We start from the raw sequence: 22,230 nt of genomic DNA, 5'->3' as shown, positions 1-22,230 counted from the left end.
TGAACATTTTCTATCGCTGTATTTGAAGATGTTAACAATTATCTGAGGAAAAGTACTTGGGATTCTTTTGATATACATGTATTCCAATGACGTAGCTGAGAATTAAAGTATGTGGACACGACTGCGTCAACGGCAGGGAATGAAGACCAAATCGTTTTATTCGTGGAATAAAAAATGAACATGACACAAATACATAAATATATTCAGCTGCTACTTTTTAATTTCAATAGATGATAAGCACATTTTTTTTCAAAATAAAAGCCTACTAGAAAGGGAAGACTGAATAGAGAGAATAAAAAGCCATTTTTAACATTTGAGAAGAAAAATCCTTTGAATATTTGGCAATAGCCCCGTCACGCCTAAGCTATTCAACCATAGAACACCCTAAATACTTTAAAGAACAATCCATTCTACCATCCAAACCACACTATTCCATGGGACAGGTCATAGGTAGGGGGGCTTCAAGTTGCTTAGATGTTTTTAACAGGGAAAATATGTTTTTTCAATTGTCTTCGCCTCATTGAATGATTAAAGATTACCATTACAGTGTATTACATTAGGTAGAGAGATTTTTCATGGCGACCTCCGACGTGCATTTTAGGTCTTGCAAATCGTACAATTCTTTGATGGACGAGCAGCGCGAGCAGTGTGAATTACAGGTTGTGATTTTGGCTGACGACACAACCTGTAGCTCGTACCAAGCAGAGACTGTCTATTTACAACAAATATATATAATTGAGGGAATTTGTCGAACCTGTAACTCACAAAGTGTAAAGTCAATTTGCAGATACTGTGTTGTCCTTTAGACAACTATGGAATTAGCCTGGAGTTGATGAGCAGAATGAATGTGCAAAATGTGTTGTGTCCTTCCAGTTACACTGAACGCCACCCCAAACAGCCACCCACTCAATGCTTCTATTTCTGTAGAGGTTAAGTGAGTTGCTGTCAAAGCACTGCCTCTCCTGCCCAAGGAGACAGAAATTAAATATCGTTCTGCTCTAATTTATGGGCTTAATGTCCTGGTCGTATCCAGTGCAGGAATCTACTGAGCAAAATGCTAAACAAAAGTTCAGCGTATATTTGGAAATACTAAGCATAGCTTGTTTCATGTTTCAAGTGCTCATCCCGCGGTGCATTTTGTGCAGTTCTGCTGAGGATTTTTTCATTAAGTCACTCTGATAAAACTGTCAGTTTAAAAACACATCACAGTCTTTAAACCTTTCAAAGTACATTGCCTCCACCAACAGACATTTAGGGAAAAAATCTCCTGACATTCCACTACCTACAAAAAGCTGAAAGATATCACGAGGTTTCATCAAATAATGTAAAGTCTGTAAAGACCTAACCCATCTTGTCTGGTGATTTATTAAGTTACAGTGCATCCGGAAAGTATTCACAGCGCTTCACTTTTTCACATTTTGTTTTGCAAAAAACAGTTTTCACTTTGTCATCATGGGTTGTTGTGTGTAGAATGTTGAGGAAAATAATGAATTTAATCCATTTTGGAATACGGCTGTAACATAACAAAATATGGAAAAAGTGAAGCGCTGTGAATACTTTCCGGATGCACTGTAGATGTCAGCTTAAACATCTGTTTTAAATATACCCTATGAAAAGTATTGCGTGAAATACCATATATCCGCTCTTTAATTATTAAAGTGTCCTCACAGTTAGACAACTTGATCATTTGAATACATAGTAACACTGCACATAGTTGATACTAGGCTCCCAACACCACAAAAGCACACATCCAGCTTAAACCGGCAGATATTTGGTATATATGTGCAGCAAAGTGAAGCGGCAGATGAAAGCACAAACTGACCATGAACCCACCGCTCTAAGGGAAATTGTCCACTTTGTTTGAAGTGTGCACACAAATAAAATCATGCCGAGTTCCCCATGCAGCCGATATCACAGCAAATGTCTTATTTACACACTTTAAGTCAATGTAATTGTATTTCCCTCTCCAACATGGACATTCCTGGGGGGTAAAATGTGCCCCCGACCAACTCAGGCCTCCAAAATATCCCCTCCAATAATCAGCAGCATGAAGTCATTATAATTACAAAGTGTTATTGTCAAAAACCAGAAATGGAAGCAATCACAATCCTTGGAAAAGAAAAGAGACAAAGAAAGAAACAAAACACAACAGCTTGTTCATGTTGACGGTAAAGCACACAAACTCACACCACAATCAATTCGGCAAGTCATAACAAACAAAGACACACACACACGAACAGCAGATGGTTAACATCTGCAGGACTTTGGTTCCTGGTCTCAAGATGTCCGCGGTGCAGCTGGAAAGGAAAGCCCAACTCTCGGCTTGGAGAGTTCTTCGAGGTGGAAAGTCTATTTGAGGACGCAGCGAGTTACAGAACAACGACAGCAGACGCACAAGCCCACAGACCGACAGACGCACAGACCCACAAGCCCACAGACCGACAGACGCACAGACCCACAAGCCCACAGACCGACAGACGCACAGACCGACAGACCCACAGACCCACAGACGCACAGACGCACAAGCCCACAGACCCACAGACCGACAGACCCACAGACCGACAGACGCACAGACCGACAGACCCACAGACGCACAGACCGACAGACGCACAGACCGACAGACCCACAGACGCACAGACCGACAGACGCACAAGCCCACAGACCGACAGACCCACAGACGCACAGACCCACAGACCGACAGACCCACAGACGCACAGACCCACAGACGCACACGCCCACAGACGCACAGACCGACAGACGCACAGACCGACAGACCCACAGACCCACAGACGCACAGACCCACAGACCGACAGACCCACAGACGCACAGACCCACAGACCCACAGACGCACAGACCCACAGACCGACAGACCCACAGACGCACAGACCCACAGACGCACACGCCCACAGACGCACAGACCGACAGACGCACAGACCGACAGACCCACAGACGCACAGACCCACAGACCGACAGACCCACAGACGCACAGACCCACAGGCCCACAGACGCACAGACCGACAGACGCACAGACCGACAGACCCACAGACGCACAGACCCACAGACGCACAAGCCCACAGACCCGGCCCCAAGCAAAGCAGGCCCATCTCTATTATGACAGTTCCATCAGCAATGCGAAGTCTGTGTTGAAGATTTCCTACGATATGTCTCTGTCAATTTTCATCTGGACCATTGGTGATTCTTTTCTAATCTGATCAAGATGTGACAGATGACTCTGTTTTTTCAAATGTAACATGAATAAAGTCATTTGTGAAAAGCTGTTAGCAAGACGTGCTGTGAGCAGGTCACAGTTAAAAACCTATTGGGACTCTCAGACAAACTTCACCATCGTGCACTGATACATATGTATATGTGAAGCATATCTGTGGTAATCCTCAGCAGATGGAAACACATTAGTTGTCAACGCAAGGATCGCAGTTCGGTGCCCCGGTCCGTGGTGCTGATAACAGATGGATGGTATTTTTGTCTCTGTGCAGAGATTGCCTCTGTCTTGATCCACTGACTTCTGGTCAATGACCTTCGATCTTTTCCTGGTCCACAGTGTCGTTCTTAGGGTCCCTCTGGCTATTATAAATTTACCAATTACCATTTTAGGTCCTGTGGGTATTGTGATTGACAAACCTCATGAGAGACGCCCGCTGTTTTTCGACCTTAAATGAAACGAGGAAGAACTTCGCCTTTTCAACATTGTTCCATCATGGTTAAAGCTGGGCTGTGGGTCTGAGTGTTATAGTGAGTTGTGATGCTTCAAAAATTGCAACAAAAGGAAATGGGATTTAAAATGGAATATAAATTGCTAATAGCACGTGCACTGAAAAAAGTCATTACAAAACAGCTGTGAGATATCATCTGAAGGAGACCAAGTCCCTTAAATGAAGAGAAATGACATTCCCCTCAAGATTATAACAACCGAAAAACACTAAACAACGGTCTCCCTCTGTTTACCAGTTATCAACACACCTGATTAAAGATAATGAGATGAGGCGCATCCCGGAGTGTGGGAGAGTCGGCTGCGGAGCTGAAACCGTCAGCGGGGTAATCTAATGGGCCACGTTGAGGCTTTAGGCTGCGGCTGCCACCCTGCCTTTCACCTCAGATGCCCTCTCCCTCCTTCTCTCATCTCCCCTGCGTCCCAGGAGGGTGGTCCAGCCCCTGCAGTGTAACACCTCCCCCTGTAGGACGGCGGCAGGACTTCAGCCTGGGGAACCTCAAGCTGCTTCTGAGTGGATCCACCAGGTTGACAGAATAGATATGGACTATTTTTCAAAATCCTGTGTGCGATTAGATTGGACCAGCTAGGATAATGCTAAAACTATAAGTTAACTTATGGAAGTTTTTCAATTCAAGAACACAAGAACAATATAACTTTGTCTAAGTGGTTATTATGCACCCTTTTCTTCCTCTTACCTGTCACACATGTGTTGCTCAGAGTGATGGACCGTGTGCTCCTGCTCGCCAACGCTATGTAACGTGTTTGGACTTACACGGTTAACAGTTGTCCCTCAGAGCGGCTTGGGCTTTGCAGACGATGTTGCATTTTGTGTGCGAGTTCCTGTTACTGGCAGCCTGTGATGTTCCAGATGGAGGCGAGTTTCCCTTCCAGCAGTCATCAGTCCTGGCTCCGAGCCGCCTGTGAGTAAGGTAGGGCAAGCGAGGACGGCTTGGCAACAATGCACTGCCGCGCACGAGCCAAGGAGAAGCTGCAGGTATTAAGGGTTTTTTATTGTGTTTTGTTTTTGAAGAATCTTTTTTTTTAATCAAAAATAATAATTGAAATACTGTATTTCTCAAACATATTACGTGTGCAACAAAATCAGGTAATGAAATGAAAGATGTAAGGTAGTATGCCAGCATTTTCAGCATATTTTCATGTTATTGTTTTTTTTGTTGGCCCTTACATTATTTGTGTGTATGTGTGCAAAATGCTACTTTTTAAAGGATAAAGGTGCCATAAATGTATAGAACCTCAGAAGTCCCACTGGTCATAAACAAACATCACATACCACAGAGGCCGCGATCCCGCAGGAGCCAAACAGCCACTTTGACGTCGTGAAATGTAAGTATCTCCCCAAAAGCTACCTGTTAGCGGTGGTACGGAAATATTCCCAAACAGAAAACACGTTAATAACAAAGTAAACTGAATCGCATCCCAGCTGCAAGTTCGCTTTGGGTCATGGTTAATATGTGGCAAAATAGAGAGGCCGAAATTGCTTTGATAATCTTTCATTATCACTGAGGTCACAGCACATTATACTGCTCTACTTAGAGCAAATCGGCCGCTGCACCATCGAGCCTCTACCCCCTCACATTCCCCCTTCCAGGCTGCAGAGGACACAAAAACACATGCGGCACCAGCATTTGTACATTTGGTATTATATAGACATGCATCCCGATAATAACAATATACATACAGAAATATATATCTATAATCTCTTTTTGGTTTTGTGTATCTGTAGTTCATTCTCATTAAACATGGTCAGGGGACATCTGGTGCAATATGACAGCGTGATCCAGAGAGGAGTGAAAGGGGAGAGCCAGCACAAACACATATGGGGAACATGGTAAATCTAACGTCAAATAAATGCTAAATAACCGATTGTTATCCCGATAATGTAACATACGAAGGGTATCAACTAAACTGAACGAATGTGCTGCAAAACTACCACTGCTGTGTGTGTGTGTGGACATACAGACCAAGAGCAAAGATCTCTAAACACACAGAGAAAGGAGGACATTGAGTTCATTTCAGGGCCCCCGGCTCTGCTGGAATGAATAGGAGCTCAAAGAAGAAATGATGTGGCGATACATGTGATCGTATTGACTCGTCAGAACGTGGTAAGCATAATAAGCGCAAGTAGCAAGTGTTAAATGAACAACTTTCCTGTAATAAATTTCCATGACATTTCCATAATCCCAACTCTTTTAAATCTAAGAAGAAATTAGATAAATTAAATGTGAATATATTTGGAAATTATGCTTTTTTAAAAATTAGATATAGAATAGTAACGTCTTAACCACTCGGCCTTAGAGGCCACAACGGTTCCAATGTGATGGGATTACATTTCGGGTTTTTGCATGCCGAGTAGGCTCCACGGTTCACAACAAACAAACCCTGCATTCACCTAAGATGGTAAGCTTAGACGGTAATTATTTATATATCTCTGCAGTTAGAGAGAGCAGAAGATAATTATGGTTGTGGATTTATTGAGGGTTTTGCACACAGTCGATGCGGACATTCCTTGCGTTGCATGTCAGAACATCAAACAGGACTGCGCATGTTTAATTACCACCAAAGTATAGTCATGCCTCTTCCCCTCCTCTACTGGAGTAAAGGCCAGTTTACAACATAGGTACTTCCGGCCATCTGTGTAGTTCAGGGTTATTTAAGGCAAAAGACCTTGCGGAAATGAGTCTGGGAAACAAACAAATGTCTGGTTTCCCCGAAATCATCTCCTTCCAGAAACACACGCTCTTGTGCGCTCACCAATCCCTTGTGCTTCACCTTGGGTAACATCAAGGTTTAATAATCTCGCTGCACCGGGAGATAAGCTACCACAGCCAACTGTTACAGAAATCCAGGGCCAACGACATCAAAACATAAACACTCGCATTACTGAAACAGGAAGTAATCCATAAAGCACGTTGTAATACAAAATAGGATGATCCTTTCGTTCGCTACTTCTGAGAAAATCTGAGGTCTTTATCTTTATCTATCTAAGGGCTTCACAGGCTCTCAGCATTTCTAAAAGTGTAATCTGCTCATTGCTATCTATTATAATTATTTGGAAATCCATTCAATTGAAATCAAAGAGCTTTCTCCTTGTTGGTGTTCAGTGTGTGCTTCCAGGACCCAGTGATTTGTATGTGAATTAGTAGAGAAATTACTATTTTAATGGCCAAGGAAGCCAAAGGTGTTAAATGGACTATAATGTAAAACAGAGAAAAGCTGCAAATCATATTAAAGGAGGGGAAATTCAAGAATAAAAAAAGACAGAAAAACTGTATTTGTCATTCATTCATCATTTCAGCTCTACTTCAATGTGTCATTTTGTTATGTATAAAAAAAACAGATGAACCTTAAAGAATATATTGCCTGAAATCTCTCCTCAACCCCTGAGGAGCCACACTGTATTGGATGTTTTTAATATGATTTAAATATATGATTCAGGTGGCTGCGCCAGGATGTTGCTTTAAGTGAGATGTGCGTATTTTACCTCTTGCAGGGACGTGGAGATTTGTGACGCTGAATGCCGTCACCTGCAGGACAAGCGCTACAAGTGGTGTTTGCAGGTGTTACGCTCTGCATTTTTGCTGTGGACGATGGTTATTAAATGTCCTTCTTGCAGGCATCTGGCTCCCTCTTGTGTTTAACGCAGCACACTGCCAAGACGTCACTGCTGTTAAATGCATTAAATCATTAATACGCCAACGTTAATATTCTTGCCTTATATTCATAATAAAGCAAATGGACGGGCGTTCTAATAATGTCGGTCACAAGTATCTTCCAAAAATAGCCATTTAAGATGTCAAGTAAAGCCAAAAGTGATGCATGTTTGAAAATATATATTCAAATAATCTCTTTATTTATCCTATATATTTGAACACCACTAAAGACAGTGATAGGAGCACACAAGGGGCATGAACATACGCCAGTTATATAGAGGGAAGATTTTCATAGTAAAAATAAGAACATTTTCTAACTCATAGTGACAATGAAACATCACATGCAGAACAGGAAAAATAAGACTATGTGCCAGATTGACTTTTTTCACTTGCTATTGATGTTTTATTCTGTACAGAGGGACAATTTGTACAAAATTAATCTAGATATATAACACTACATGAAACAAGATAAATCATATATACAATATTAAATGAATCATAGTACAGGTCACATACAAAAAGGACACTTTAAGTTGTCATGTTTTGGAAATATGTGAAATTAAAAGATCTGCTAAGATCCTGCAGAAAGAGAACAAGCCACCGAATGATCCTTAAATCATCTCGTTATCACGGACAACTTGTGTTTTCATCACTAAAATAAAACCTCAAACATCTCTTGACTCGAACTAATAAAATCTATAAAACATCTCTCCCGGCAAGCCGGACTGTTTTATGAACGCAATGAACTGGACAACCGAAATCAGTTTGGTGAATGGCATTCCTCCAGGGTAAAAGGTACATGTTTAACATGGTAGTTTTTAATTTACATCTTTTTGCATTCAAGCAAATACAGTATTAATACAGTTTCACAAGCCAAGTCACAATGTCAGTTTATTATCAGCTTCTGGCATTTTAGTGGCCGTTTGATACCAGTCTGTCTCGGGGGTCGGACGTCCTGAACGATCAGGACAAAACGAGAACAAAATAAAACCTGACATCCAACGCGACTTAACCTCCAGAGACGAGACGGAGGAACACAACACATCAAATATGAAGAACTCTGGCAGACCTCCCCAGTTTAAACAATGGTAGAAGATGTTTTCCCAACTTTTAACAGTCCTCCCTGAAAAAGGTCGCCACTCGACAAGACTAACTAACTAAAATTAGGAATAGTGGCACGACAAACATGCCACACCTTCGAACGTCAAGGAATTAATCTTCGATAGCTTTCATATTTTTGTATTAAACATTTAATGTCAGTATGTTAATAACTACTGAGATTACCAGCGCTTAAATTTAATAAATTAATCTTTAATTAGAGGACATTACAATTTTATATCATACACTCGTAACACCTCGCTGCTCTTTGAAAAGAAAAATAAATGACTTAAGAGCTGCTAGGGAAAAAAAAAAAAAAAAAGTGAGATTTTAGGTGTCGAGATGTTATCGATCTATTCGTCCACTCCCATTCAACAACAAAAAAATAATCTGTCAATATACTTCCTTTACACAGATAAAAGATAATTTTACAGTAAATATATATATATATAATTTTAAAAAAAAACACCACTCACCTTGAATATCTCAGACACACACTCTCCTCATCAGTATGCAGGCGGTGTGTGCAACAGAGGGCCCCCTTGCTTTATTTAAACCCTGGATAGTTGCTACGGTAACAAAGGTAGCAGACACTAACAGCTTTCACTCGGTTTCCTCATTATGAACAGCAAGTACCATTGTTTAAACTGTCCAGTCATCACTGTGGTCTGGTTTTCAAATATTGCCAATGAAACTTAAGGAGAGCAAGCATATAAAAGAGTTGCATATGGCACAAAAAAAAAAAAAAAGGGAAAGTGTCTGATGTCCACAGGACAGCTTCCGCTTTCCTTGCCACCTTTCCTGGACATTGCAAGGCTAAGGACAAGTCTCAGGTTGGTCTGGTGTGCTAAACTTTAATAACCCCTAAAAAACTTTCAAACACTGACGACCAAAAGAAAAAAAAAAAAAAAAGGCAAGTGTCCCTGTTGAAGTCGACAGACCAAAGAAACAAAAAAGAAAACCTATGGAACACAACAATCTTGGCACGGACAAGAGATCTGTTAGATTAAGCAAACAATTAAAAGAAATTCTTGTCATTTTTTTTGTCTTCCATCTGACCGGTTCTGATTTTGTCCCATTTGATGGAAAAGAAAAGAGACCAAAAGACAATCCTTAGAAAGTCACACACCTCCTATGGCTGCACGTCCAAGCCATCGCGTTGGGAATGAAGGAACCAGCTGTTCTGCATCTGTACTCCCAGGTTCCACATTTACAGCGAATGCAACGGGGGGGGGGGATGGAAGGAGAAAGCAAGTCCAAGGGGAACCTATGGGGGTGAAAATATAAACCGGGCAACAGAATCAACGTGACCAGGACGAAAAAGAAACACGACGCGGTTCCCCACACCTCTCCAAACACAGAAAAAAACCTGAGAAAGCAGAAATCTGAGGGGGAGGAGACATACGGCTTCCGCACTGGGGAAGCAGGAATGGTGGACAACGGAGACTCCTGGGTGAACTGGGAGTGGGAGGGAGGCGGGGATATCCCAACATCAAAAAAGGTGTAACTCTGGCGCCTGCAGGGCGAGGAGGATGTCCATGGCTGTGGAGGGGCAAAGGGCGGCCGGTTGAACAGAGAGTCGGCAGGAGGGGAGGGGAGGGGGTGAGGGGGGGGGACCTAGAGTCCATCATTGGTGGTCAACATGTCTTCAGCTCTGCGGTGGGACTCCAAGGCTTTTGTGGTGTAGATATCCTGAGGCAACTCAGATTTGCGTCGCACCATATGCCGCTCTTTCCGCTGGTCATGCTGCAACTGTCGAATGGAGCGGAAAGGGGGAGGAGTTACAACGTGTCACATCGTCACCTCCCGTCGACACGTTCTTGTTCCGGTCACGGCGCCGAGATGAAGCATGGCGGCTCTAATTTACGGAGGAGCACCTAGATAACCAAGTTAAAACACGGCGCACTGAGACAGCCATGATGGGACTATGATTTTAAAAACACAACTTTCATCATGGACTAGAAAAAGAAAGCCCTTGACTCCAGTTTTCACCGCGTGATCGGATTTGTTTCCACATTTTATAGAAGTAGGTTGATTTTATAAAATTGAACAAAAAACACAAATGAAGACTATAATTTATATAGCAAGTGTATAATTATAATACATTCTAAAGAGCGTGTAGTGGTTGCAAGCTTTGGTAGCAAACAGACCTACTAATATAGGAGGGATTATGAGAACAAAGAAATAGACAGAAATTCAGGTTTACCTGAGTTGCGCCCGCCTCAACTGTCTTTTTTAACCTCTGAACATCTTCTATCAAAGGGACATCCGTCTCCATTGCTACAGGACTATTGAGGTCAGAGGAATCAACATACATAAAGAACTATGTTGAAAAGAAAAACACAAAAAGGATGGAGAAAATACTTTATGTTGCATGCAAAGAAGAGTGAATCAAGAAGCTCTGAGTGGATTCAAATGTGCAAATATGATATCTAGTATTAATCGGCACATTTTTACTTGTGATTTATTGGGCTTGAAGTGGCGATTATGAGAATGCAACTGTCAAACAATGTTAAGATCATCCGTTGCTGACTGCGTACTAAATATTTTGTGGAAGATTAATGTCGCAATGAGTACTTTGGATTCAAAACTGTATTTTGTTGCAGATTTAAATAAATAGTTTAACATTTTGTGAATAATGCTTACTCACTTCAAAGCCCAGTCAGAGAAGGAGAAAATACTGCACATGTCTGTAGCTTAGCACAAAGATTGTTAACAAGACAATAAGTGCAAAATCCAAAAATGTCAATCTATTCCCTAAATGCCCGACACTGGAGTAAAATTGCACTTCAGTAGAATACTAAATACAGTCGGAGATTTCTGAATAGTCGCTCTTTGATTCAAACGTTCCTTCAGAGAGCGTTTTAGAGCCGTCTGATTCAAGCATTCACCACAACGAAGCACAATCCCACCAAGCTCTTTCCATCTTCAACAGGAATGCTGGAAACTATGAACAACCAATTCACAATGTGAATAATAAGAGTCCTTAAAAAAAGGGTGTAACATCTGGCCCAACATCTGGACTACATGTTGATCTATCTGTTGAAAGGCGCGTGCTAACCAGCTAGCAGCGGCAAGTCCCGCCTTGCTATACTTCTTGTTCCTCAAGAGATTGTTGTTGTGAGATTATTATCAAACTTAAGACAAAAGAAGTAGAGCGGTTTACCACATCCTGAAACTACAGGGTCTGCGTGTATACTTATTGGATTAAACCCGACGAGGCCGAAACAAGACGGAGACTCGTGGTTGGTTTTTCCCAGACGGCCGTTCTGCCGAGAGGAGAGCGCACGTACGAAGGACCTTCGGTGAACAGTTGGCTTGACTTGAGGCCGTTGGATCTGTGGTGGCCGTTAGGAGGGTCAGACCCGGCACAGACTACGGAATCTTAGCTGCCCGCTCCCTTTAATCTAATAAACATAGTGTCCAACTGGCACTACAGCCTAAACTACACATCCTAAACCAAAATGGATGATGTAAACAGGAGTTATTCCGACTGAATTTGGAGTGAAACGTCTCGCCCTATTTATTGGGGGGGGGGGGGGGAGATCTGGACAGACGTTACACATCGCAGATCTAATGAGATCAGATGGAAAGAAAACTACAATTCAGCAAGACTGGCTTAACACACACACACACACACACGAAGGAGAGATGATTGCAAACACTGCTCACCTGTGGATTTGACTTGGCGAGGTTCTCGATCTTGACCCACGCCTCTTCACGTTCTTTTGACTTTGCCTTCTCTCTGTTGAGCAACCAAACGGCACGTCACTGATCTGTTCCACTCCACCGTTAGACGTGAAACCAGACGCTCATTTCAACCACTTTGTTAAGGCCGACTCCAATTATGCGTCACTCAGACATCGTCGTGAAAGTCAGACCGAGTGGGAGGAGAGTCCTACTTGTTTTTCTCGGCCCTGAACTGCTGTGTGCAGTCGTCAAAGAGCTTCTGGTTCATCTCCATGAAAAGCTTCAGAGCGTTGTAGATGAGGCCGTGGATGGTCCTGTGAGCGACACACACACACACACACACACACACACGTTAAGACCTTATAAGCACAAGTAGGGCTTGTTTTGGAACTTGTGATTGAGAAAAAAACGCTTTAAAAAAGGAGTTAATTGGCTAAATTATTAGTTGTTTCAGCTTTATATTCAACATACCGTATTTTCCGCACTCCAAGGCGCACTTAAAAGCCTTTAATTTCCTCAAAAATCGTCAGTACGCCTTATAATCCAGAGCACCATACATATGGATCAATTGGTTAATCCATATTGGTTGTACACGGCGCTCAAGGAGCTCTGCCAAACTTGCCAAAGCTCGGTCTACGTCGGCGAGATGCTGAGCGGGCGCTGAAGCGCGTGAGATATTGAGATTGTTTCAGGGCGCGTCGGAGAAACAAAGCTGTCGTTCTTGCTGAGCACATCATGATTAAAGAGCGAGAGACGGTGACCTTTTCTTTACAGTGGCTGAACCATCTTAGCGGGGCCCTTGGCCGGCGGCGTGGCTGGATAGCAGCCGAAGATCTAAGGCGTGGATGGCGAGGGGAGGCGGCGGCGGGAACGGACGCACCATCGATGGGACCCTGAAAGCACCGTCTCCACCGGCCCACATCCACCCGCCCCGACGGCAAACGTTTGACTGCAGTATCTCATGCGCCTTATAATCCGGTGCGCCTTATAGTGCGGAAAATACGGTAATTGGAAATTCTTGTTGTTGTTGTTCATTCAAGGTTATGGTAAACAGCCTTTCTTAGAAAATGTATAATAAATAACTTATGATACATACTAGGGTACTTTTTACACTGGAGAGTCCGTTGTGTGACCGAGCTGAAATATCCACACACACTTGAGAGATATCACTAACGTGAGCCGCCGTGTCGGACGGGTGTTACATGCCGTGTGCGCGGCTCTGGAGGACATTAGTTCGGCCCCGTGTGGAAGCAGCTTACTTGTTCCAGTGGGTCTTGGAGTTGCGGTACAGAGCGGGGAACATAATGGGCAGAATCTTGGCCGCGTTGTCGCTGATCAGACTCATGATGTACTCGTTGTTCCAGTAGTACAGAGCCCTCTCCGCCACCTACGGGGGAAAACACCTCGGTCAGGCACGTGGTGGTGTCGACGACAACCACCCGAAACGGTCTCCCACGGCATGAAGGGGGCGGTCGCGATCGGCCCTCTCGGTTACCTGGAAGTGCGGGCTGGACACGCACTTGGCCAGCTGCCTGAAGAGCGGCTCCTGCACCTTGACAAACTCGGAGGGCTCGATGACGTCCAGGATCTCCTCCAGCTCGTTGAGGAACATCACTTCCTTGGGACTGTGAGTCTTTGGCCAGTACTTGAGTAAAGCCATTACCACCTGTTGGGACCCCGGACAGAGAAGATTATAGTAGTTATTGACCCTTCAGGTAGGACGAGGGGAAAGCAGCTTGAAGGGTAAGCGGTCCACAAAATACAAATTTAAGACCAGACACCAGATTCTCATTTTAAAAACAATGCTTTAATAATTTCTTATATACATACCGGCTCAGTGAGAGTGCTGTCCTTTTCCAAAAACTGCACAACGCAGTAGGCCAGCTGCAAGAATAACCATTACAAAATGTCAGAAATGTTTGAATTTACCAGAAGCAAGTTGAAAAGTAACACAGGGCGGGGGACACGTCCACACCGGAAGGTGACGCAACACCATTTCTTGACTAAACCTGCTCACGAGAAGACGAGGAGTCTAATCGAAGCAGGTCTGGGCAAGAATGTATGTATATATTTCTGACTTGTCAATCATTCATGTGCTATACGTCCCCCTTGCTGTACAGCTTCCCCAAAACTTGTTTGTGTTCCACAAACTCACCTGTGGATGGTAGACACTGAGTGATTTCACTTTGTGCAGAGGCAATAGAACCTTCAACAGAAAAATCTTGTGCTCTTCCTTGAGTGGTAAGGCAAATCCATTGATTATACTGTGAAACGGCACAAATGGAACACGTTAGAAAACGTAGCCTGGCGTGTTGTAACAGCTTGTATGCAAAAAAAATCGATAGCGGCTAACAGCTGTGACAAGCCCCAAAGCGGATTCCCGTACCTTCCAAGTATTTCCAGTAGTTCAGCTATACCATTATGGTGCTCCGTCTCATAGATAAACCTGTAAGGCAAAGCAGAATCCTATCTATTACTGGATAGAAGTATACGATTCCTGTGTGGCCCAACATGCTAGGTATGCATGTGTTTAAAAAAAAAAAAGAGCATAGTGGGAGACCTGTACAGACCTATAGAAAATGTTATTGATCTGTTTTCTGATGTATGCTCTCAGCCCCAGGAACTTTCCATAAATCCTGTGCAGGGTGGTTTTGAGGAAGTCTCTCTCTCGGGGATCCTCACTGTCAAACAGGTCTAAGAGCTGAAATACAAGAAGTGAAATGTTATTGTATAAAACTTAATTACCATGCACATTTTAGGAAGGAATGTTCCTTTCTTACCTGCATTACAAATTTCTGGTCGATGTATTTCTTGGCTATGTTGGGCTGAAAGTCGGGGGATTCTAAAAACCTAAGGAAAAATTCATAGACGAGCTGCAGCAGAAACAAGAAAAAGAAAATACAGAAGCAATGACTGATGTGAAGGAATTAAAGCTAATTAATTTGACACGAAATACACAACCAAAAAGCTGATACAAAGCAAAGCGCTTTTTATAAAACTCAAACTGTAACCACGTAGAGAAACTCCTCCAGCTTCACAATAAGCGTTAATAAACCTCCCACTGTTCTCGGGAGGATTTCGTGATTTAAATGTCAACCTGGAGGTGCGGCCACGCCGCTTCAAGTGTCGGCTCGTCTTCCTCTGGATCGAACTCTGCTCCGGTGGGGTTGGACGAAGGAGGCAACGTTCTGAACATATTCACCGCAAACTGGAAGAAGAGGAGCAAGCAGAAAGGAATCGTTTATTCCCCAGGACGGTACACCACTGAAGTTAACTTGCTTTTGTGATGAGCCAAAAGATTAAGTGTTTATGTCGGCGACCACACAAATGGCAATAGCGCTGCGGGGAATCGGTTACGAGGGATTTCCACAGAATAAAAAACAAAGACGGAGGCTTCCTGTCAGAAACGTCCCCATGTTGAATAACGGTTTCCAGTCATGAAGCGAACAAACAGCGAAACCATTTCAACAGACTGAATCCTGTTTTACACCCACACAACATAGGCCTTAGGAGAGAAATTATTAGATCATTGTCACAAATCTTCACAACAAAAAATAAATAAATACAAGCAGCCAGATTTCTGTGACGTTTTGATGATTCTTTGTATTTTATCTACTTTGCTCACCTAACTTGGGACAGAAGCACACATTTGCTTAAAAAGGATTATCATTATGCTCACGAAATAAAAATACAGCATGGAAATGAAAATAAATAACCCATTTTAAATCATTTTGGGACTAGTCGAAGTTTCCTGATAGGCGTTCTAAAAAAAGAAGGAAAAAAAAACTAAACCTAAACCCTCCTTGCAACTGGCCTCCGAGGGTTCGGCCCACAATAATCCGTGTGTGTAGCGTTCCTGGTCTCTTGCAGCGTCATCTGACTCGCCTGCGGGCTGCTATTGGCTGGCAGGCACATCATGGGACTGTGCAGGTGGCCTCCTCACACACTGGCCGCCTTGTTTGAAAAGACTGGCTGCAAGGTAGATGGACTATCTGCACTTCAATCCAGAACAAGCTGTGAAAACTTACTCCACCACGGAAACATCACAACAGTTATTTTAAAGGCTTTGATGATGCATTTGTAGCCTGGTAGGATGTAGCCGTTTCTGTAACTGTGCACACTCACGTCTGTGACCATGTGCTTTAGTTATAGACCACAAACATTTATTTTTTGACTCGTGGGGAAACATTTGTAGACAAAACATCTTGCATATTATTATTAAAGCCGTTGCAAGAGTTGATGGATAAAATATGCACCGTATGTTGATTTTTTTTGGCTTTCGCCTGCTTTTTTTCCTTGAAAAATAACTTGAAAAAAGCAATAGCGTGCAGAATTATTAAACAAAATCATTTCAAAAAAGGTGACTGAGCAGACGCCTAAAAAAAGCTCCTCCCCCCCAAAAAAAACACATGAAACCTGGTGACAAACATCAGCTGTGCTCAACTCCCAGCAGCCGCGTCCCACAGTTTGTCCCCGTTCCGTGCACACTCTTCTCCCTCAAACCGCAGCTTTAACCACACTTAAAACCCCCCCCGGGGTGCGACTGACCATGTGCACCATCTCCGGGTAGATGGGCTCCGTGATGACGTTCCTGTTGTGGGTGATGTACTCCACCATTTCGCTCAGCGCCGCCCTCTTCACCTCCTTCCATTTCAGGTCGCTCAGCGGGTCGGACAGGAAGTCAAACAGAACGCAGCACTGCCGCAGCTTTTGGATGAAGAGCTTCTCCTGCTCCGCGGGGGCCACATCTGAGGAGACACAGGAGGGAGGAAAGTGAGCACTGTGAAGGGAAGGAAGGAAGGAAGGAGAGTCCAGGGAAAGTCCGAATGAGGGATAAAGGCCCGACAACGCTGAGCAGTGGTGATGAAATAAGGCTGGAGGGAATATAGGAAAACAGAGTCATGTTCAAGGGGGGGGGCAGTTAAAGCAGCGATGCGGTAGGAGAGGAAAAGTATCAGGGAACAAGAGGGCGATCGGGCAAACGATACATGACGAGTAAAGTGCACTGAGTGAAAAGCTGAGACGGTTAAAGCCCAGCGGGAGGACGACTGAGAGGACGACAGAGGACTGGATGAGAGGACGAAGGATTTGGGAACTAAGTGAGTGGTCACGGACCAGCCGGTCGACACAAACAACAAAAAGGAGTCAACACACACACATTCCCCTTTTCTCTATATTTCTACCAGAGAACCAATCAACAGCAGCGGCTCTCAAAAACAAACAAACAAACAAACATCTCAGCCAGCACTTCACACATGACAACACGGAAAGGAAAACATCCATTGCGGACACTTGAAGCCCTACGTGCACGAGAGTAATGACACACAACGACACCATAATCATGTAGTTATGAGACACAACTTTGATCTTGTTTCTCGCTGGTTTTCAAGACGTCAGCTCAATAATCGCCGATAAGATTAATTTATTTATAAACAAAAAGGAAATTAGGATCTGCAACCCTATTATTCACATGGTTGTTTTCTTGGTCATCTGCTTATTGAATGTCTTGCACACGGCTGCATGAGAAGATTGTCGTCACCCCCTCGCTCATTTTGTCCTTTTAAACATGAAGCTCCGGATAGTTTAGCTTGGAATGAAGTTCTGCCAAAAGGGGACAACCTGTCGAGCGTGATCTCTAAAGTTTACTCCGTGATAGGAGCCCACCACGCACAGCGGACTGGCGACTTGTGACAGACGTGGTTAACAAAATGTCAAACTATTGCTTTGAGGCCAGTAAAGATGAGCTGAACAGATTTAAACTCGGCCGGCTGTTTCCTTATGAGCACGGCAGCAGTTCACACCCCGTTCCCTTGTTCTAGTACCAATCAATTAGAAAAGAAATAAAATCACATTACACTGGCGCCTCCACTCAACTTCATAGATTAGACGGTTCTCAATTAAACGACAGACACGTTCTATCCATTAAGTTACAGCTTAAATAAAAACAGGCAAATTCATTGGTGTCCACTGGCTTCTGCATTAAACTGCGTGGGTCCCTTCAAAATGACACGGGCCGCTGCGTGTGGCTTAGTCTGCAGCGTGAGAACGTTGCTAATGATTAACAATGCAGCCGCAGAACACGGTCATAACCATGGACGATCTAGACGACACACACATTTATGATTTCATTGGTGTGTCGCTGGTGACCAATGCTGGGTATCCGATGGATGACAAAGAGGACTGCTGCCTACAAACAGTAAACAACCTCTGCAGCAGCTTTACATTAGGATTTTGCTGCTTTTTCTGCAGCCGGAACGGCCTCCTGTTAACAGGCCTGTGTTGTTAAACCAAAATAAAATCATACCAAGGCAACAAAAAGCTTTTTTTTTTTTATATCCCATAATTACGGAGCAGTAAAGGCTGTGGCATTAACAATAGGCTGGCACTGATGCCGGGAAGCCCTGTCTGCACATGAACGTGGACGTTGGCGCGGAGCGCGAACCAAATTAAATCAGATATGTAGACGGCGTACAGCGCAGGTCAAAGGCAAGCGTAATGGATGACTCCCGTTCTTCCATGACTGTACTCCGTCGGCAAAACACCGGCAACTAACGACAACCAAATTAGGTTAAGAGAAAAGGGGATTAATGAAATTGGCACAGGGTTCCAATGAAAATATACAACAACAACTAATTGAAGGCCAGAACAGAGCACTGCAAACAGTTTACGCATGAAGGATTGTATACAAATCCAAATCATACCGAGAACTTCCTTTTGTGTCTCTGAGTTACAACTTTCCGTGCACTAAACAAACCGGGATACATTTTTTTTCTTCATACAATACATAAAAACATATTGGCACGCAACAAGCAGCTAACATTAAGGTAACATAGCTGCTAATGCCCCAATTTCAAGGAATGAACCCAAAAGCCAGAGAAGCGCACGCAGAGCGCTTGGCATTCTTGTAAACAGGCAGGTTTTGGGTAAGAGGTCTCAGAATAACTCGTGTTTAAGGTCGTCTCCGGTGCACCGAGAAGTCTGGTAGAGACGAATGGGACAGCAGATTATGTAACCATTTACTTATTGGTGCTTTACTTCCATGTCCAGCAAACTGTTTGTGGACAGTGTCCCTCTCTCTCTATCTTTTCTGGGCAGGAGTTTTATTTTCTTTCACCCACGGCTCGCACCGCTGACCGTGTCACACTCGCTCTCGTTACGCAAGTCGGCCTCCGTCGGAGTCATAAAGTTTCTGTGCGCTCCTAAAATATGCTGCGGGTCGTTGGGTAACAGATAAAGGCTTGGCGTTGTGCTCCCGAAATTGATGTTAACCACAATGCGCCGTCTATTAATGTCGCCAACAGCAGCCTTAGGAGGGGAACAAGCGCGCGCACACACACACACACGCGCGGGTATCGTGTCTCGTGGAGAACACAAGGAGATTTATCCCAATGCTCCCTGTTAAAAAAAAAAGATAATAAATAACAGGAGTCACATTGGAGACCAACGTCTCTGCTTTTCTTCTCTGCAAATGGGTCAAAGGAACAGCTGACCGGCCGATCTGGATTTGGTGATGGTTTGGCAATCTGCTTTATCGACAGTTTGTTATGATCAATGTGAACCCTGACTGGCTACTATTTATAGCTATGCAGCAGGACAGTGGGTTAAAAAAAAGGGCACACAAAGAACTAGGTTAGTCATTCATTTAAGTCATTTTGACATCGCCTCCGGTATAGGAACAGTAAAGTAATGTGTTGCATGGAAACAGTTGGATGTGTGCATCGTTTCCACACTCGCCATCAGCTCGAAGTGATTTGCAAGCCAAAGTGATTGAAAGAGTATGAAACACAGGCATGAATGAATGTAGCCGGAAACACACTGAGGAAATGTCGGGAGGTGGGGTCTCATTCGGAGGTGGCCGGAGACTCGTCTGTCCAGACAGGTAGTGCAGAGGGGACGAAAAAAGGGTTCAGAACACCGAAAGGCCACCGGACCATCTTTTTCAGAGAAAACATCCTAGAACAGAGTTAAACATGGATAGTCAAGTTTCAAATTGTTACGTGAGGGGGGTGAGGGGGGGGTCCTGTCTAATCCTGTGTGTGTGCAGATGAACACAAATATATGCATTTGGTTGGAGAAGTGGTTTCTGTTTCCTATCTGCACATTTGGAAGTGGATGTAAAACCCTCCCATTAGGTGGGACTCTAACGAACCACTGAGACACATTCAGCCGACAGAGATAAATGTGCAGCGTGACGACCTGGACGTGGGTCAGAAACGAGGCAGAATGTTCCCCTATAAACACAGAGTTATCATTCAAGGCTGCGGCTCAATAGCGAGGAATCGATGAGCGCCGGAGGCTTCATCGGACGCTTCATCGGAGGCCGGGCCGCACGGTGGCAACATGCCGGAGTGCACACATTCCTGAAACCGCCCTCCCGCGGGTCACGTTGACGGATTGAGGTAGACGCATATTTCACATTTAGGGGTATTTTTTTATTTTATTGGGCAGCTTGATTTGGAGAAAACGTCTTTAAAAAAATTAAAAAGGGAACAGGGTGGGGAATGAGATTTTTTTTTTAAAAAGGGCTAGGAAGCAGGTGGAGAGGAAGGACGCTTATTGGACTCCTCGTTAGCTTCCCGTCGTGTTGTACACGCAATAGCCGCAACCACAGATACACAAAGAGACAATTAATAGGGGAACACAGCAAAGGCCAAGGAGAAGACCCTTCCCTGAGCTGTGACCTCACTTCCTTTGACATCACTAGCCGATGGGGGGGGGGGGGGGGGGAGAGAGAAGCTAGCTAGTAAAACCAGTTTTTTTTTAATGTAGCTCCGCTGTCTCACAATCATGCTCACGAGCCTTTCAAATAAACCCTCTTCAGTTCCCCTTCGAGAGCTGCTTGTTCTTCTCCCCCCAAAACCGCAGCAACAAGGATGCGATCGCGAAAACGTCCTGAATGCGGACAAACGCGAGCGGTGACCAGTGGAGGGGAACCGGAGCACAGCAACACACAGCTCCCCCTCTCTAACGCCGATTCCCCGGGACAATACAGGAAGAAAAATATATCTCTTTACGTACCTCTGAAGTGCATAAGAGCCACCGGCTGAAAAGGCCCATTGGAATTAGGTGCATCCACAACCATCCTGTCTCCGGATTTATTGCATGTCAACATCTAAACCTCAACCAGGAAGGCGATCCACTTAGGGCGAGAGGCCAGCCTCCATTTTAGCACAAAAGCAGATCAGAAAATGAAGCTCTCTGCCGCTGGAGGGAACTGGCTAGTTAGTGACGTAGGCAGTAAAGGCGGCTGCTGATTGGCTACGGTCAGGCCGCTCCGGAGCAATGTGGGCAGGGGCTGGGGGGGACAGGGGTGGCGATTGGCTGAGAGGATGGACGGGGGGCGGAATGTGCTTTGGAATTTTTGGTTGCGGCTCCTCCCCGCTCACTGGTCCCTGGTGACGCTTCGAGTCAGATGTACAGATCTGAGATCAGATTGACTGAAATCCTCTCCACGGTATAACCATTAGAAGGGTGTCCAGCAACACCTGATTTAAGGGTAAACAGTTGTAAATAACTTATTCTGAATGGGTATGGATAGAAAGGCCAATGGCGGAATCTTCAAAGTCTTGTTTCTGTATCACACAAGTGACGGTCAGGTGTGGGGGCCACAAATTGTTGGATTAAATGAGGAGCAAAGGGACACGAGAAGAAAACACATGAGGGACTGGGGATTGGACCATCGAAGACACAAACCTTAGATTAAACCTTAGTTCTCCAGCAAGACAAGAAAAAGGAAATAAATTCAGTAGAAATATTTTGACAACATTAAATGAATTACCATGTAAAAACTCAAATACATTATTATATCCAGTTTACCTTTGCCCTCACACAATGTAGTTTGTGAGAGGTTTTTATGACTCACTCAATATTCAGGTCAATGGCAGAATTTGCTAAATTATTTTGGCCTACAAGCGCTGAAGAAAATTAACTGTAAACAGGAAATGAAAGTGAGAGGAATGAAATATAGATGCACACACACACAAAGGAAACTGTTAAACTAATTTTATAAGTTAACTAGTGACTTAAATATCAGCTTTATAT

At 44.0% G+C, this 22,230-nt stretch overlaps 1 protein-coding gene across 3 annotated transcripts; it reads right to left on the bottom strand.

Annotated features, from left to right (window-relative positions):
- Positions 1–7,776: 7,776 nt before the first annotated feature.
- Positions 7,777–21,432, bottom strand: ppp2r5ca (protein phosphatase 2, regulatory subunit B', gamma a). 3 transcript variants are annotated; one of them, XM_040199648.2, is made up of 14 exons: positions 21,208–21,428; positions 16,738–16,937; positions 15,287–15,397; positions 14,970–15,062; positions 14,760–14,890; positions 14,576–14,635; positions 14,345–14,453; positions 14,020–14,073; positions 13,685–13,855; positions 13,449–13,576; positions 12,402–12,503; positions 12,172–12,244; positions 10,706–10,822; positions 7,777–10,251 (listed from the first exon to the last, which is right to left on the bottom strand). In XM_040199648.2, exons 1-14 carry the CDS (start codon positions 21,299–21,301, stop codon positions 10,117–10,119), a joined length of 1,578 nt encoding a protein of 525 aa, XP_040055582.2. In that variant the 5' UTR covers positions 21,302–21,428; the 3' UTR covers positions 7,777–10,116. The 3 variants fall into 3 exon arrangements, with proteins under 3 accessions (XP_040055582.2, XP_040055581.1, XP_040055577.1); XM_040199647.2 differs by having other exon boundaries at positions 10,706–10,787; XM_040199643.2 differs by lacking the exon at positions 10,706–10,822 and having other exon boundaries at positions 21,208–21,432.
- Between the last annotated feature and the right edge of the window lie 798 nt (positions 21,433–22,230).

This window comes from Gasterosteus aculeatus, chromosome 15 (assembly GCF_964276395.1).
Source record: "Gasterosteus aculeatus chromosome 15, fGasAcu3.hap1.1, whole genome shotgun sequence".
NCBI classification, from domain to species: Eukaryota; Metazoa; Chordata; class Actinopteri; order Perciformes; family Gasterosteidae; genus Gasterosteus; species Gasterosteus aculeatus.
Note: the sequence above shows the minus strand (reverse complement) of the source record. Positions and strands in the feature narration are given on the sequence as shown.

What these genes read in the sequence shown, in the direction of transcription:
- ppp2r5ca (XM_040199648.2), bottom strand. Translation starts at nt 21,301, where the DNA reads ATGTTGACATGCAATAAATCCGGAGACAGGATGGTTGTGGATGCACCT. An exon ending in ATCAATAACATTTTCTATAG is followed by an intron (nt 14,636 to 14,759) that starts GTCTGTACAGGT and finishes TTTGCCTTACAG; the next exon opens with GTTTATCTATGAGACGGAGC. An exon ending in TCGCCAAGTCAAATCCACAG is followed by an intron (nt 10,823 to 12,171) that starts GTGAGCAGTGTT and finishes TTTTCAACATAG; the next exon opens with TTCTTTATGTATGTTGATTC.